Raw genomic sequence first — 12,562 nt, forward strand, 5'->3', positions numbered from 1 at the left:
AATCGTGGGGACTTTTCCGGTTTCTTCATTCAACCTCAGCCGGCTCTCAGTTGCTAATTCGCATCCCAGACACCAGTCATCCGCCAAAACGAGAGAACACCTCGCTCTCCTACAGCCACAGTCGTCGTGCAGACCACGCACTGCTTCATTCATTGCTCGCATCAAGCATCCGCTCTCCCATCCACCCACATTGTATCTCCCACCAAACGCTCTTCCTGGATCAAGGCTTTTTCCCATAACCAACTCTCTTGACGTACAGCCAAAACAGGAAAAGGCCGTCCAATCATGCCCGGGCGACGATGTGCTTTTCGTGAAGCGTCGAAAAACGGCAGCGAGCCGCTGAATGAAAATATACAAGAAAAGAAATCGTAAGCATGTCGATGATTCGTCACATCGTGGGCGCAATCTCCAACGTCGCTCATGCTGTCAGAGCGACTTGGAAGTTCGAAACTCGTTCCAGATCAAAACATCGACGGCATCTGGAACACCCTACTGGGGGCAGGCGCTCTGGACGTGGCCGGGCTGCTTGCAGCGGTAGCACACGCGCTCAGATGAAGTCTCCTGGGGGCAGTCGCGCGACAGATGGCCAACCTCGCCGCCTACAAAAGGTTAGTCAAGCTCTTCCAAGTTCATCGCTGTGTACTTACAGTTGTAGCACTTCTGTCCCTGGGTGCAGTCACGGCTCATGTGACCGAAACCACCGCACGAATAACACGTGGTTTGACGAGCACCTCCGTAGCCACCGGCACCACCACCGTAGCCTCCACGACCGCCGCCGTAGCCGCCAGCAGCACCGCCGTAGCCACCGCCCTGGGAGCAGTTGCGGGCAATGTGACCGACCTGGCCGCACTTGTAGCACTCTTGGCTGGGGGCGCCACGGCCACCCATCTGGGCACCGCCGTCCTTGGTGCACTCGCGCGAGATGTGGCCGGTGCCACCGCAGCGGTAGCAGGTCTTCTCAGCCTGAGGAGAAGTGCACTCGCGGCTCACGTGGCCCTTCTCGCCGCAGTTGTAGCAGGTTGGGGTACCTTTGGTGGGGCACTCGGCAGCGCGGTGAGAGGAGTCTCCGCCTGGACATGGTCAGCGCGTGTTCAGAGATGCAGTTCTGAGTCAGGAATGGTCGTCTCCGCGCTTGAATACCGATCTGGACCTGTCGCTGGACCCTGAGGCGTGACGCTCTCGCGATCTGATATTCAAAGCGGGGCCGCATTCGGACCGTGTCACCGCATCGTGGGTATAGAGTCAACTTACAGTTGTAGCAGCCACGGCCACCGGCAGCGGGAGCAGGTGCTTGGTAATCCATTTTGTAGAGTTGGAAGACTGGTGAGTGTTAGCTGTAGTCCGCACGCGCCATGCCGTGATGTCGGGCTTTGTTCTTACCGAAGTATCGAAAGGGTAAGGGAGTGAAGTTAGAAGATGATTGTCTTCTAAAAAGGTATTGAAATAGTCGTTCAAAAGTCGCACACCACCAATTGTTTGATTATCGGAAGCTGAGGGGTTGGATCGTTGGAGAGAGAGAGCGAGGGGCACAAAGTCGACTGCTGAAAATATCTGTTCGGGCTGGGTTGTGCTTGCCGCTAGTCTAAGCGAAATACGGTCTAGCTTCACCGTTCATTCTTGCCTCCAAAGGTGGGTCTGGTGTTTGCGCAAAATCAGGGACGGCGGCGCTGTGGTTTGTGTTCCTGTAAGGGTCCGGAACAATAGGGCTTTGATTTCACGCACATTGCAGATATGCGCGTGATTGGAACTGCTGTTCATGGTACCTAAGTCGGCTGCGACGTCATTGGAAGGGGAAGCATCGCTTGACAGGCCTCGTGCAGATCTCGGGATGCATATGCAGCTAACCTGGCGTGGAAAGATTGAGTAACCGAACGATCGCACACGTGGCTGCATGTAATATTGATGCCGAGGCACGAACAGGTGGTCAGCGAGAGATCTAGAGATCTGGTATCGGTTGAAGATGTTGGGGTGAGATTCGGTTCAAATGGTGTTGCGAAGTGCTCTCTGCCGACTTCAATGCGAACCAGCGTACACATCAAATGCATCCACGCGTGCAGCACCACTATTGAAGAGCATTCGCAAAGTCATGTTCATGTTCCTAAGGTAGACCCTGAGATCTCGGAAAGATATTTCGATGTTCTAGACCCGTGCAAAAAGTCGGGTGGTGTCGTGGTGCCCCCACATCCGGCCAAAAAAAAAAGCTTTCATCCCATGTCCACCACCCCCCTCCCAAAGCTTCACCACCACAACCACGACCCATCCTATACCTCAGGGAGCGCAAAAAGCTGGACTTGCAGGGAATCGAACCCTGGACCACTCCCACAGTTGGACTTCCTTGAAGTCCTGCTGCTAAGGGAGTATTATACCACTAAACCACAAGCCCGGTTTTGGCGATTGAGCGAGAGAAACCACAAGCTCCTTGATGGATCGAAGACAAAATCGTTCGTAGATAATCCGAGGCAATCGACGTGTAGAGCAGGTTCTCAGGCTCGTTCTGGTAAGTAAGGAGGTCTAGTAAGATTTGGGGATAGTGTCAGACATAAGGGGTATTCACGAACAAGACCCACTTTCGAGGTAATTGCCCCTCCATTCCGACTCAAGAAAGGCCTCATTGCGTATCTGTACATGATTTAGAAGCCTAAGTGTCCGTAACTCTTATTCGCAGAGGACATATCAGTCCCTCAATCCACTTCCAACGAGGTCGACATTGCGACTTCTTCATAAAAGAACTTGACCTCGCGCCTTTACAAAACGCAGAAGTTTGCAATGCTCTTTTATAGATCGAGATGAGGTCTTGAAGGACGGATAAGATGTCGCGATAACTATGGAACATCTGAGCAAGTGGGTATCATCGAAAAGGCCTCCGAGACTGATCTAACCCTCGACCAGTATCAAAAAGATCGTGAGAATTCGCATCTGACGACTACAGTACCCTTGTAGCTTGTGACTGTGATGGGACTGCGGAGGCAGGCGTATACATACCAGTGCCTAGCGTACAGACTAAGTGGCATCTTCAGAGTCGAAGCATTCATAGTAGCAAGACGTTTAAGGATTAAATAGTACGACGAGTATTAGAGGATACATTGTCTTCTATCGTGCTGGTTTCTCGAGAATAGATACCGCGAACACATATGCTGCAGGTGATACGTATTCTGTCCAGGTAAAAGCAAAGTAATTCTAGGCAGTGTAATCCTAGAGAGTGTAAAAGTGGTATGAAGATGTCTTGTGCGGGGTGTAAGCAGCGCCCAAGACTTTGACTACCGACGCTAGATGCGTGATAGTTGAAAACAATGTGAAGTAGAAGACCAACCTAAACATCTTTGCTAAGAAGTATTGGGCTATGCGCGCGAACATCCTCAAGTAGCGCAAGAGTCTACTGCAGTAGTCTCTTCGCTAGGCTTGCATGTCTGTTATAGCATCGAAGTAAGCCGCACTCAAGAGACACGAGAAGACAGTCGTGCAATGCAAGTAGAGCTCACGTCTGTGGGCAAACTATAGCGTCAACTAGCGCCAGAACGATTGCAGTTCAAGTCATATGTAGCAACTCGTTCTGATACCAGGACATGTCTAACAGTATAAGGGTAGAGGTACGGTGGTGTATAAAAAGCTGGCGAGTGTTTTGTAGTATAGTAACAGCGCCGACACTTAAAAAAAATCAGCGCGGCGCCTAGTCATGATAAAGACAGGCGAAGAAGAGGCTGTGCTAAGTTTCCTCATATCAATCACCGCGCCATACCGCTAGGTTTCAGTGCGAAGAGCATCTGTTGCCTATGTCTTACCAGACATGTCCCCGAACGTATAACTATGCTTAAGCATGCGATTTTTCTTTGCATTAGCATACGCGCCACATTGTTCTGCCTTCGCACGGAGAATGTATACCACGCGTTGATGAAAAGACCCACTAAAAGACACGTCTCTGCGCTCTATCTTCATGACATAGAAAGCGCGCTATGCTTAATTATTCCAGTGTGGAAAAGACTTGCGCACGAGTATATGAAGAACGAACATAAGCAAGCCCGAGAGGCTACTGAAGCAAACTACGAGTTGGCCTAGCTTCAAAGTAGAATTTTATGTTTCTCGCAGCCCCCAGAACAAGTAGAACGGTTGTCAGTAATGCAACATCAAACCGTTAGTCTAGGTACTTGTGGCACGCTGTTTTCTTCCAGCGCTATAACCTGCACACCTAAAATATACACAAAACATCTACAAACAGACAAGATAGGTATGTTAAGAGATATACTGACTGCGCGAGTATACCAACGCGCCCAGCTGAATGAGTCCAGCCCGAAGTTTAGCAACAGCCAGGCAGGGCATGGAAAGACATCGCAGATCAGCACGAAGTTTTGGTTATGCAGACATATCGAGGCGCCGAGTGTAGTGACTTCAACGCGGGAATATACCAACTGTGTCAATGTGGATGAAGAGAGAGAAGACAGCAGCAGGTGGGAGAAGATGATAAACGATATCGTAGATGCACTGCGCTCGTTCTGATGATGTGACCGAGCAGTAAGGCCGTCGCATTCGCAGATAACACAATGTATCTTCCACGCACTACTGACTTCTAGAACACTCTCACAAGTTCTCAAAATCAGGATCCTCATCGCCATCGTTCTCTACCTCCTTCTCCTCAGCCTCCTCCTTCAATCACAGCCCCTCTCAGTGATGACGCTCAAGGTGAACCAGCCACCCGGCTGCGGTCTGGTACGACCAGTTTGGGCACAAGGGACATGACGCGCTCCCTGTGCATCCGGCAATCTTCAACTCGTTGAACGACCTTATAAACCTGCTCGCGGCGCGTGTGTACCTTCCCCTTTACATATTTCTCGAGTTTCGCAAGGTTCCATTTCTTGTCTTTAGCGCCCTGCGACATCATTTGATCGAACTGGCAGAGCCAACACTTCAACCCAGAGGTGGCCTGACTTTTATGCGTAATGAAGGCCAGAAGGAAGGCTACGCGTTCTTCTTGTGTAGCCGCATCGCATTCCTCAACCCCATCAGCAATATTCACTTGAACGTCCTCCTGCGGTAAATTTTACCAATGCAACGGCTCACCCCGTAGGTGTTGCCTGTCGCCATTTTCCTTGAGCGAATCCACGTCTGGACCTTCTTCCTCATCAACATCCTGTTCGGTTATCTCATCCTGTTTGTTGCGCCGTTCCAAGGCCTCGAGAGCGCTCATGCGCTCACTGTGGAGACCCTCAAGCTCGGCTTGGGCATTTCTGGCTCGTTTGCGGATCGATGATGATGCACCACCTTTACCGGCGGTTAGTCCCGTAGTTGTTGACTTGGTGGAAGTTTCCAGCGAAGATAGCATCTCTTGAGCAAGTTCTTCCAGTACAAGGTTTCGTAGACTCTTGCGGATCTTCTTTGGTACCATCTTTCGCTTGTAGGAGACAGCCTCAAGCTCCTTAAGGACAACCCCAGCTGCAGAGTCTCCATCCCTCAACATGACTCTGTAAGCGCAAGTGGTCTTGCCGGTATATCCTCGCAGTATGGGTGTATCATCGGCGGGGTTCCGTATCAGTAGTTCGCGCATGTCGTCGATCGTTGTCTTGAAGGATTAGATTATCTCGACCGACTCGGAGTCTTCTCGCTCGCGTTCGCGCAACCGCTCTTCGACCTCAGCACGAAGCGTGATCTCGTAGTTCTCATACTGTACGTATCCTGTCTGAGCTGCCTGCTCAAACATCTTTCTTGCTTCTCGCCGGCTCATCTGCAAATCTGAAGTCAGTATACCTAGATGCTTTTCAAGCGCAAAGCCTTGACCCGCCCTCTCTCTGCCTAGTATGTAGGACTGAATATCAATGTCGCCGACGCCGACCGTGTCGTAGCATTCGTGGGCGTTGGAGTCGCCAGTATGTGCTGCAATCGCCTGCGCCGCTCCCTCTCCGTATTCATGTTTGGTTTCGATGATACGTTTTCGACGAAAGCAACACATTGTATTGTATTGTGGAAAGCCGGCGTCGATACACGCCTCACGCAGGCGAGGATTCCGCGCACCATGCTTCATCGGCTCCCCAGGCGTGATGGTCGAGTGTCGGTTAGCTGCCAGGAACACCGCTTGTTTCGAAGCGATGAACTCAATCTCGAGCCAGACATCGTCCGTGCGAAGGATAGAATAAGCTAGTCATACCAGGAGGTCCCCAGGTAGCATTGCTACCTTCATTACATTATCAATCGCTAGAGATTTCTTGCTGAAGTAGCTAGGAGGTCGTCAGCCATGGACGGAGCAACGCGGCTCTTCTGTCCACACATATGTAGTTGGCACACTAGTCTTGGGATAGTGAACTCATCGACGTCAGAGTTACATGTAGTCAATATAGTGCTCTATTGAAGTGTCTTTATCGATGATGGGAGTTGATGTAGTCAGCACGAGGGCTCCACAATTGCAAGGATTTCCAATATAACGCCGATGTAGCAGCCTGCGGGTTGTATTTTTATCATCATTAAGCTAGATCTGCGGTCATGGCTGCCATGGCGATAAGAAAGGGTATCTTCCTGTATTCGCCGGTGTAGACCTCGCCTGGCATCCATACTGAGGTCAAGCCGATGAAGTCCTTGACATATTTGGCGACATTCAACCCAACTTTGGCGCCATCTGTCCACTCACCCTCTTCGTTCTTGTCCTGCTTGTAGACGTCGCCCTCCTCTTTGATTGTGCTGTTCACGGCCATGTTCATGATGACGCTCGATTTTGGAATAAAGCAATCTGTGGCCAGCTTTTTTGTCTTTTTCCGGCAAAGAATGCACGTCGCGAAACCATGTCCATGCAGGGGACGAAAATGGCATGTGTGGTCAGCTGTAGAAATCCAGGCGGCGACGGTGGAATCATCATCTAGTGGTTTCGCATCCGGCGGATAGATGATGTTGTATTGTGGGAAATGGGAGCGGCCGGTGGCGAAGTTTAGCTAAAAGATCAAGGTCAGTATACATGCTCGTCTTATCAGTTAGGGATTACTCACTGTGCGTTGGATATCCTCAGTTGTGACGTCCAATACCCAATATGTGTCGGCCCTTTCGATCCTTCCCTTCAGCTCTGTCTCGGCAACTTCGGGATCCAATTTTCTCTTTTTCTTCTCATCTTTAGGCGCCGAAATGACCTGATCGTGCGCCGGTTCGGTCAAAGACTCGCGCTTCGGATCGGTCAACGGGAAGCCAGATTGCGCCGCATTGAAAGGGTCCTCGCGCGCCAAGAGGGGATCGAACATAACATTCGATGCGTCGTTTTAGAATGATACGGGGAAGTCCCACAGTGATGGTAGACGAGCGCACATGGTTTCGGTTTCTTGATTTTTCGATACAAGACCAAGGTCTGGAGACCGCACCACATATTTTCAATTTTTCTTCTTTTTGGAAATCTTCGTTTTGAGAAGATGAGTGTGTAAGAAGGAAGAAAGAGCCGTAGACAAGTTGCTTTCATACGTCGGCAGACCGAGAAGCTAAGAGCGATGTCGGCAGGGTAATACGGCCTTTCGTACGCGCCGGCAGGAAGCGAATTTGGCGCCGGGGCGGGGTTTCCTCGATAATACTGAGATCCATGCTGCTGTCCACCAGTACATCTCTGGCAGCGTCCTTCCAGTTGTCACAGATTTTCTCAAACCACGATCTATCACCAGGTAGATCGTACGCCTGCGTAACGATGGTCTCGTCGATGCCGAGTTCTTCGAGGTTCGCGCCGGTAGCCGCCAGTGTGGCGCCTTTCAAGTCTTTGATACAGTCGTCCTTGTGCAAATTGAGGATATGCTGTGCCTCTTGTGGTGTGAATGATCCTGGTGCTTTCCCGGTGTACTGTGTCTGTGTCTGCGGGTCAGTCCAGATCGATGGTTGACAAATCCTTCCTGCGATCGCCTTCGAAGCTTCGAACGCCGCTTCAGAATTCCACAATAGCATCTGCGCTCCATTGGCGAGGGATTGGCGCGAGTCGACTACTTGGCGGCGCGTGTTCTTCTCCTTGCTGTCTTGACCGACAAGGACGGAGATGTGTTCATGTCTCAGTGCCATGTACGCTCCTGCCAGCCTGTCATTTTCTTTCGCCGACTCTTCTTTTGTCCAGGACTTGACGTGAGATTTCGCAAAGAACATGTCCTGGGGGTCGTATGCCTGCATTGCGACTGGGTACTTGAATTCGATTGAGGATTTTCGCACTGGCGTTGCAACATTTTGTTTGATGCGCCCATCAATGTCGATTTCTGCCGCCACTGTTCCTCCCTCGTCTGTCGCGAAGTCCTGTTGAACCTACGAAGTCAGTATATATTTACGAATATTGCGCCAGAACTTACCTCTGCGTCATATCGCTTGTTTCCTCTGTCCGCGCTCTCAGGTGTGGGGTAAGCTGCGGCTGGTGTAAGGGCTGTCGCTTGCGCTACTCCAAGGGGAGCAAGCGCGGTGGGCGGAGCGCCTGTTTTGTCGTGAATTGCATGTCGTGTGAGACAGCTTTAAAGCTCTCGACAAATAGTGTCGTTCCCAATATTCATGCTTGGGTGTGGGGAGCGCGTGGTTATCAATCGAATGCGGTGAGCTTGTTGTCGGCGCTGGAACTGGCGCGCCATTTCCGGCCATGGCGGCGTCTGGGGAGATCGTCACCGCTTGCAATATGAACTGTCTGGTGTTGTAGGTTGCTGAAGTGGTTTCGCTTGGGCAGCGGTCTTGCAATACCAGTCAGAGCTTGTGCAGATGATGCCCGGGTGGTGCAGAAGAAGAAGTTGGAAGTAGTGGGTTGAAGGAGTGATGGAGGGAATGAGCGAGAGTTATTGTATCTGTATGCGCTGCTTGATGCTGTTGCAGGTTGCAGGTGAGAGAGCTCCGGTATCGCGGTGCAGCCCGGCACGTGGCGGTGAAGTGCGGGCTATCACGTGCGGGCACTTGCAAGATAGCCACCACGTACACGTACCTAGGTACCCTGTATGAGGTCTGCTAGTCTTATAAGTTTCTTCACATCCGCATGTGTTCCCCCAATAGTGTATATCTCTAGCCTTGTCTTGTGTGTTCGGTCCAGGTTCCCGAGGGCTGGGTATGACTTCAATGCTGCCGTTGATGAGTTTGAGCGAATGCTAATGGTTGGCCTCGGGCCTGCTGTAATATGTGCGAATATCAATCATCTTGGATGTGGTCTTAATGCTCCCTTCACGATCGTGTGGTACCCAAGTAGCTGCAGATCATGGTGATGGTGCCCGGAAGAAACTGCGCACCGTCGCTCATCATATCATGTATCCGTGGATATTGGCTGCAGACGTGGCGCATTTGGATGACAGCCAGTGCAGTATGATGCTTTCGCACTAGTAAAGCTCAGTTGTGTGAATTTCAGAATGTAAGATCTTGGGTATATGATTCTAGGCAATGTCTGGACTGCGCAGGCAATGTCTGCGTATGTGCTAATCGTGATTCTGTGGTAACAGGTTCTGATCCTAGGGTGTAGTAACAACATAAGTTCGTGCTGCTTCCGATCGCGGAGCGCCTGCCTGTGAATACCTAGGTAAAGGTAAAGGTAAAGGTAGATGAGGCAGGGTGGCGAAAAGACAGCAAAACGACAGCGAAAGGAGGCAAAAGTTGACGCTAAGTGGGGCAAGGGGGGAAGGACGTCGCGGTATATGCGTGACAGCTGGACTAGCGGTGTAGCACGTGGTAGCACTGTGGCTCTGGTTGACTCTCCAGTTTCGGCACGGCTGTCCCTGGCGAGGATGTATGCTAGATGACAGCAGTGCTTCCTCTTTAGTAGTGTGCGATTGCGATGCCTCGCATGGTTGCTTCCGTGAGCTTTACTGAAGTGATCCGCCAAAGGGCCTGACCCAGGTGTACCTAGGTACCTATCATGTCTCCGCGCCGATACCTACCAGCTATGGCGCTACTCGCGTCCACTCAACTGCTCTGGCCACGCCCGGGTGGTAAGCTGCCCCAGGGATTATGATAACGATCCTGCGACGGTTTGTACTTGTGGCAAAACCAGGTAACAGGGCGGTACCTAGGTATTGAATGAGGAGTTTGGCCTTATCGGCGATTGCGGCAATAGTAGTAGTAGACAGAGCCTGTGATGAATTAGTCGTGATCATCAAAACTTCTGTAACTCGAATAGCGTTTGCAATCATCACTGTAACGCCATCGTGACCTTGCTATTGTTGGTGGTAGATCCACTCGGTAGACGACTGAAGCTTTCGGATTCAGCGAGTCGGCAGTATCTATTCCCTGTCCATGTCTTGATGAAAAGATCGGATTCCTAGTTTGTAACCATTTCAGATATAAGCACGAGATCTTGCAGCACCTGAACGAAGTCGGCTCCGAACGAGTGGATGCCAAGCGCGGTCGATGACCGCATCAATGTAATCGACCAGAAACGACGAACAGCGATGCAGAGAGGCCATACTGCTCGTGCCATAGTGGAGGTGGTCGAGAATGGAGTGTTTTACTTGTGGAATCCGTGAATACTATTGCTCGTAATGCGAGCACAGCATTATGCCATTATGTTTCATCGGAGACACCATCAGACGACGAGTTCGAAAATTACCTGTGGATTGCTCGATCAGAGGTGCAAAATGCGAGCAAAGTGGCAACAGGAGTGGCTGAATATCGTGTCACATTTTATCTTGCTGCATACGCACTATTAAACGTGAGCAAAGGAGTTCTTCTAAGGACAATGTATACCTCAGTATTGATGAAGTTTTGGCGGAATGCGATATGAATTGCAGTCACCCCTGATCTCAGCTGGCGGAGCGTTGAGAGTCGAGATTGCTCCGTCGTAGAAGTGATCGCATTGGGCCGATGTCAATGGGCTTGCCAAGTATTCCTTCCAGGCGTCGATTTTTCAAATCATGTGTTGTTGAGAATGTAAGACTGCGCCGTGGTCTTGGTGCGTTGGCATGTTGGCGCGTCCTGATCACTATTGTTCATCGATACCGAACGAGCCGCTCGAACGCCATGACGAGACTGCTGCGGATCCGGGGAAAGTGAGTCTTCGCGGGGTAGTCTGTCGCGGGGTATCGTCCGATTTACGTTCATGGTGTATTTTGATATCGAACTTGGGTATCGGACTGGGTTTCGTTTTCGAGATGGTGTTGCGTGTCTGTCGATAAGCTGTCCAAGGCCCAGAGTAAGTGAGATTACGTAGTCTTTGGAGAATTGTTCTGGAGCGCGTCTGTACTGAACCAAGCTCCGATAAAACCATCAGACGACGTGCTGTAGCAGCCAATCGCTGAAGACGTAGAAAAACGCGCTCTCCGCGCGATATTGGCGGGTCCGAAACGTGGAGGAAGTCGTAGGTAACATGAACACGCGGGGCTGTTTGTGTCAACGTCCGTGCTGTCGAGCACAGTGACAGTGTCACGGCAGCCCCGAAGCTTAACGAGAACAATGGCTTTTGTCGATAGTCCGGAAGCGAAGGAAGAAAGTCACATCATCTCCACAAGATGAGAGTGCGAGTGTGGTTCAGCTGCACCTGACCTTCTCGGCTATCATCTCGTTATCGCGTAATGACATCAGAGCTATCCGTGGATACCTTGCGCAACATCGCTAGGTAATCACCTTTATCGCCGCGCAATACGGTAAATACGACAGAGTTCATTCCGCGACAAACTTCAGGAAACGAACCGTTGGCTCCCCGCCTGAAGCTGCAGGCCTATTCTTTTAGCTTTTGCCTTTCCGCCAGACGCCTTGGAGAGCTGTGGCAACTCAGTTACTGATCAGTAGTGCTGGGTAAACCGCGGGAACTCTGCATCAGTTCATCCGAACCCAACACCGTGTTTCGAGACAACGGCGCCGAAGTATTGACCGCTGCAGATGTGCCCAGAGAAAATTATCGCACCGAGGCCGCACATGTCAGCATCACGGCGTCGATCTGAATTCGCTCAGGAAATTCGGTGGAGAACCACGTTGCATCCAGAGACTTCAGAATGAGCTACACGTGAGATCAAGGCCATCCACGTACCAGCTGTCTTCTTGTCAGGCAACCCGCCGGGTTATTTAAAGAGTCTGGAGTAGAGCGACGGAATCTGGGCCGTCCCCAAAGGCCAGGACCACGGATCTATCTACGCGAAATCTCGGGCGCTAACGTGATCTACACGCCCGATTTGGCAACGACCCAGGGGTATGTCTTGGCTTATGACCGCCACAAAGCCTCCGGAGCGAAGACAGCACCTGCATGCTCCCTCGCGACACTGTGCCATACGCGCGTTGCGAGCTGGAATCATGTCCGGATTCCGAGAAAGGCAGAAACCGTGGAAGCCCGCATGCGCTTGAGTGTCTGTCGTAGACTCGATCAAAGGCCTCATCTCACTCATCTTCCTCCACAGCACACTCCCTGTCAAGACTTACATTATTAACTCTCCGCTAGCGGGCTACCTCCTGTATCGCAGTCTCAGTGTCAGCCTCGACCAAATCTGACACGCGCGGCGGCTGACCCGTCCCATAGCCAAGCACACTACACGCTCCACGGGCGTCGTGGGCATCTTTTTCTAATGTCTGGGCATGCGGTAGTTAGTTCGCCTCTTATATGGAATTCGCACCCACATCCCTTTGTTGCTTCTCTTGGTCTATCTTTTTTTCCTTGCTCACTTTGTGAAAAGGTCAAAAGGCG

The 12,562-nt window shown here is 51.2% G+C and overlaps 5 protein-coding genes and 1 non-coding gene across 6 annotated transcripts; all 6 read right to left on the reverse strand.

Annotated features, from left to right (window-relative positions):
* Positions 1 to 489: 489 nt before the first annotated feature.
* Positions 490 to 1,303, reverse strand: J4E84_002198 (uncharacterized protein; the record flags this gene model as incomplete). The annotated part of the gene is made up of 3 exons (XM_049384826.1): positions 490 to 599; positions 648 to 1,070; positions 1,252 to 1,303. The coding sequence occupies 3 exons, from the start codon at positions 1,301 to 1,303 to the stop codon at positions 490 to 492; spliced, it is 585 nt and encodes a 194-aa protein (XP_049246849.1).
* A 983-nt stretch (positions 1,304 to 2,286) lies between these two features.
* On the reverse strand, positions 2,287 to 2,383 carry J4E84_002199. Its single transcript has one exon. It is a non-coding gene; the product is annotated as a tRNA-Ala (tRNA).
* Positions 2,384 to 5,032: 2,649 nt separating this feature from the next.
* Positions 5,033 to 5,536, reverse strand: J4E84_002200 (uncharacterized protein; the record flags this gene model as incomplete). The annotated part of the gene is made up of 1 exon (XM_049384827.1): positions 5,033 to 5,536. The coding sequence occupies one exon, from the start codon at positions 5,534 to 5,536 to the stop codon at positions 5,033 to 5,035; it is 504 nt and encodes a 167-aa protein (XP_049246850.1).
* Positions 5,537 to 5,560: 24 nt separating this feature from the next.
* J4E84_002201 (uncharacterized protein) lies at positions 5,561 to 5,938 on the reverse strand (the record flags this gene model as incomplete). Its single annotated transcript, XM_049384828.1, has 2 exons — positions 5,561 to 5,721; positions 5,767 to 5,938. 2 exons carry the CDS (start codon positions 5,936 to 5,938, stop codon positions 5,561 to 5,563), a joined length of 333 nt encoding a protein of 110 aa, XP_049246851.1.
* Positions 5,939 to 6,446: 508 nt separating this feature from the next.
* Positions 6,447 to 7,208, reverse strand: J4E84_002202 (uncharacterized protein; the record flags this gene model as incomplete). The annotated part of the gene is made up of 2 exons (XM_049384829.1): positions 6,447 to 6,908; positions 6,963 to 7,208. The coding sequence occupies 2 exons, from the start codon at positions 7,206 to 7,208 to the stop codon at positions 6,447 to 6,449; spliced, it is 708 nt and encodes a 235-aa protein (XP_049246852.1).
* Positions 7,209 to 7,416: 208 nt separating this feature from the next.
* Positions 7,417 to 8,106, reverse strand: J4E84_002203 (uncharacterized protein; the record flags this gene model as incomplete). The annotated part of the gene is made up of 1 exon (XM_049384830.1): positions 7,417 to 8,106. The coding sequence occupies one exon, from the start codon at positions 8,104 to 8,106 to the stop codon at positions 7,417 to 7,419; it is 690 nt and encodes a 229-aa protein (XP_049246853.1).
* Between the last annotated feature and the right edge of the window lie 4,456 nt (positions 8,107 to 12,562).

This window comes from Alternaria hordeiaustralica (genome assembly GCF_023758085.1).
Source record: "Alternaria hordeiaustralica strain BMP 2776 chromosome Unknown scaffold_3, whole genome shotgun sequence".
In the NCBI taxonomy this organism is placed as follows: domain Eukaryota; kingdom Fungi; phylum Ascomycota; class Dothideomycetes; order Pleosporales; family Pleosporaceae; genus Alternaria; species Alternaria hordeiaustralica.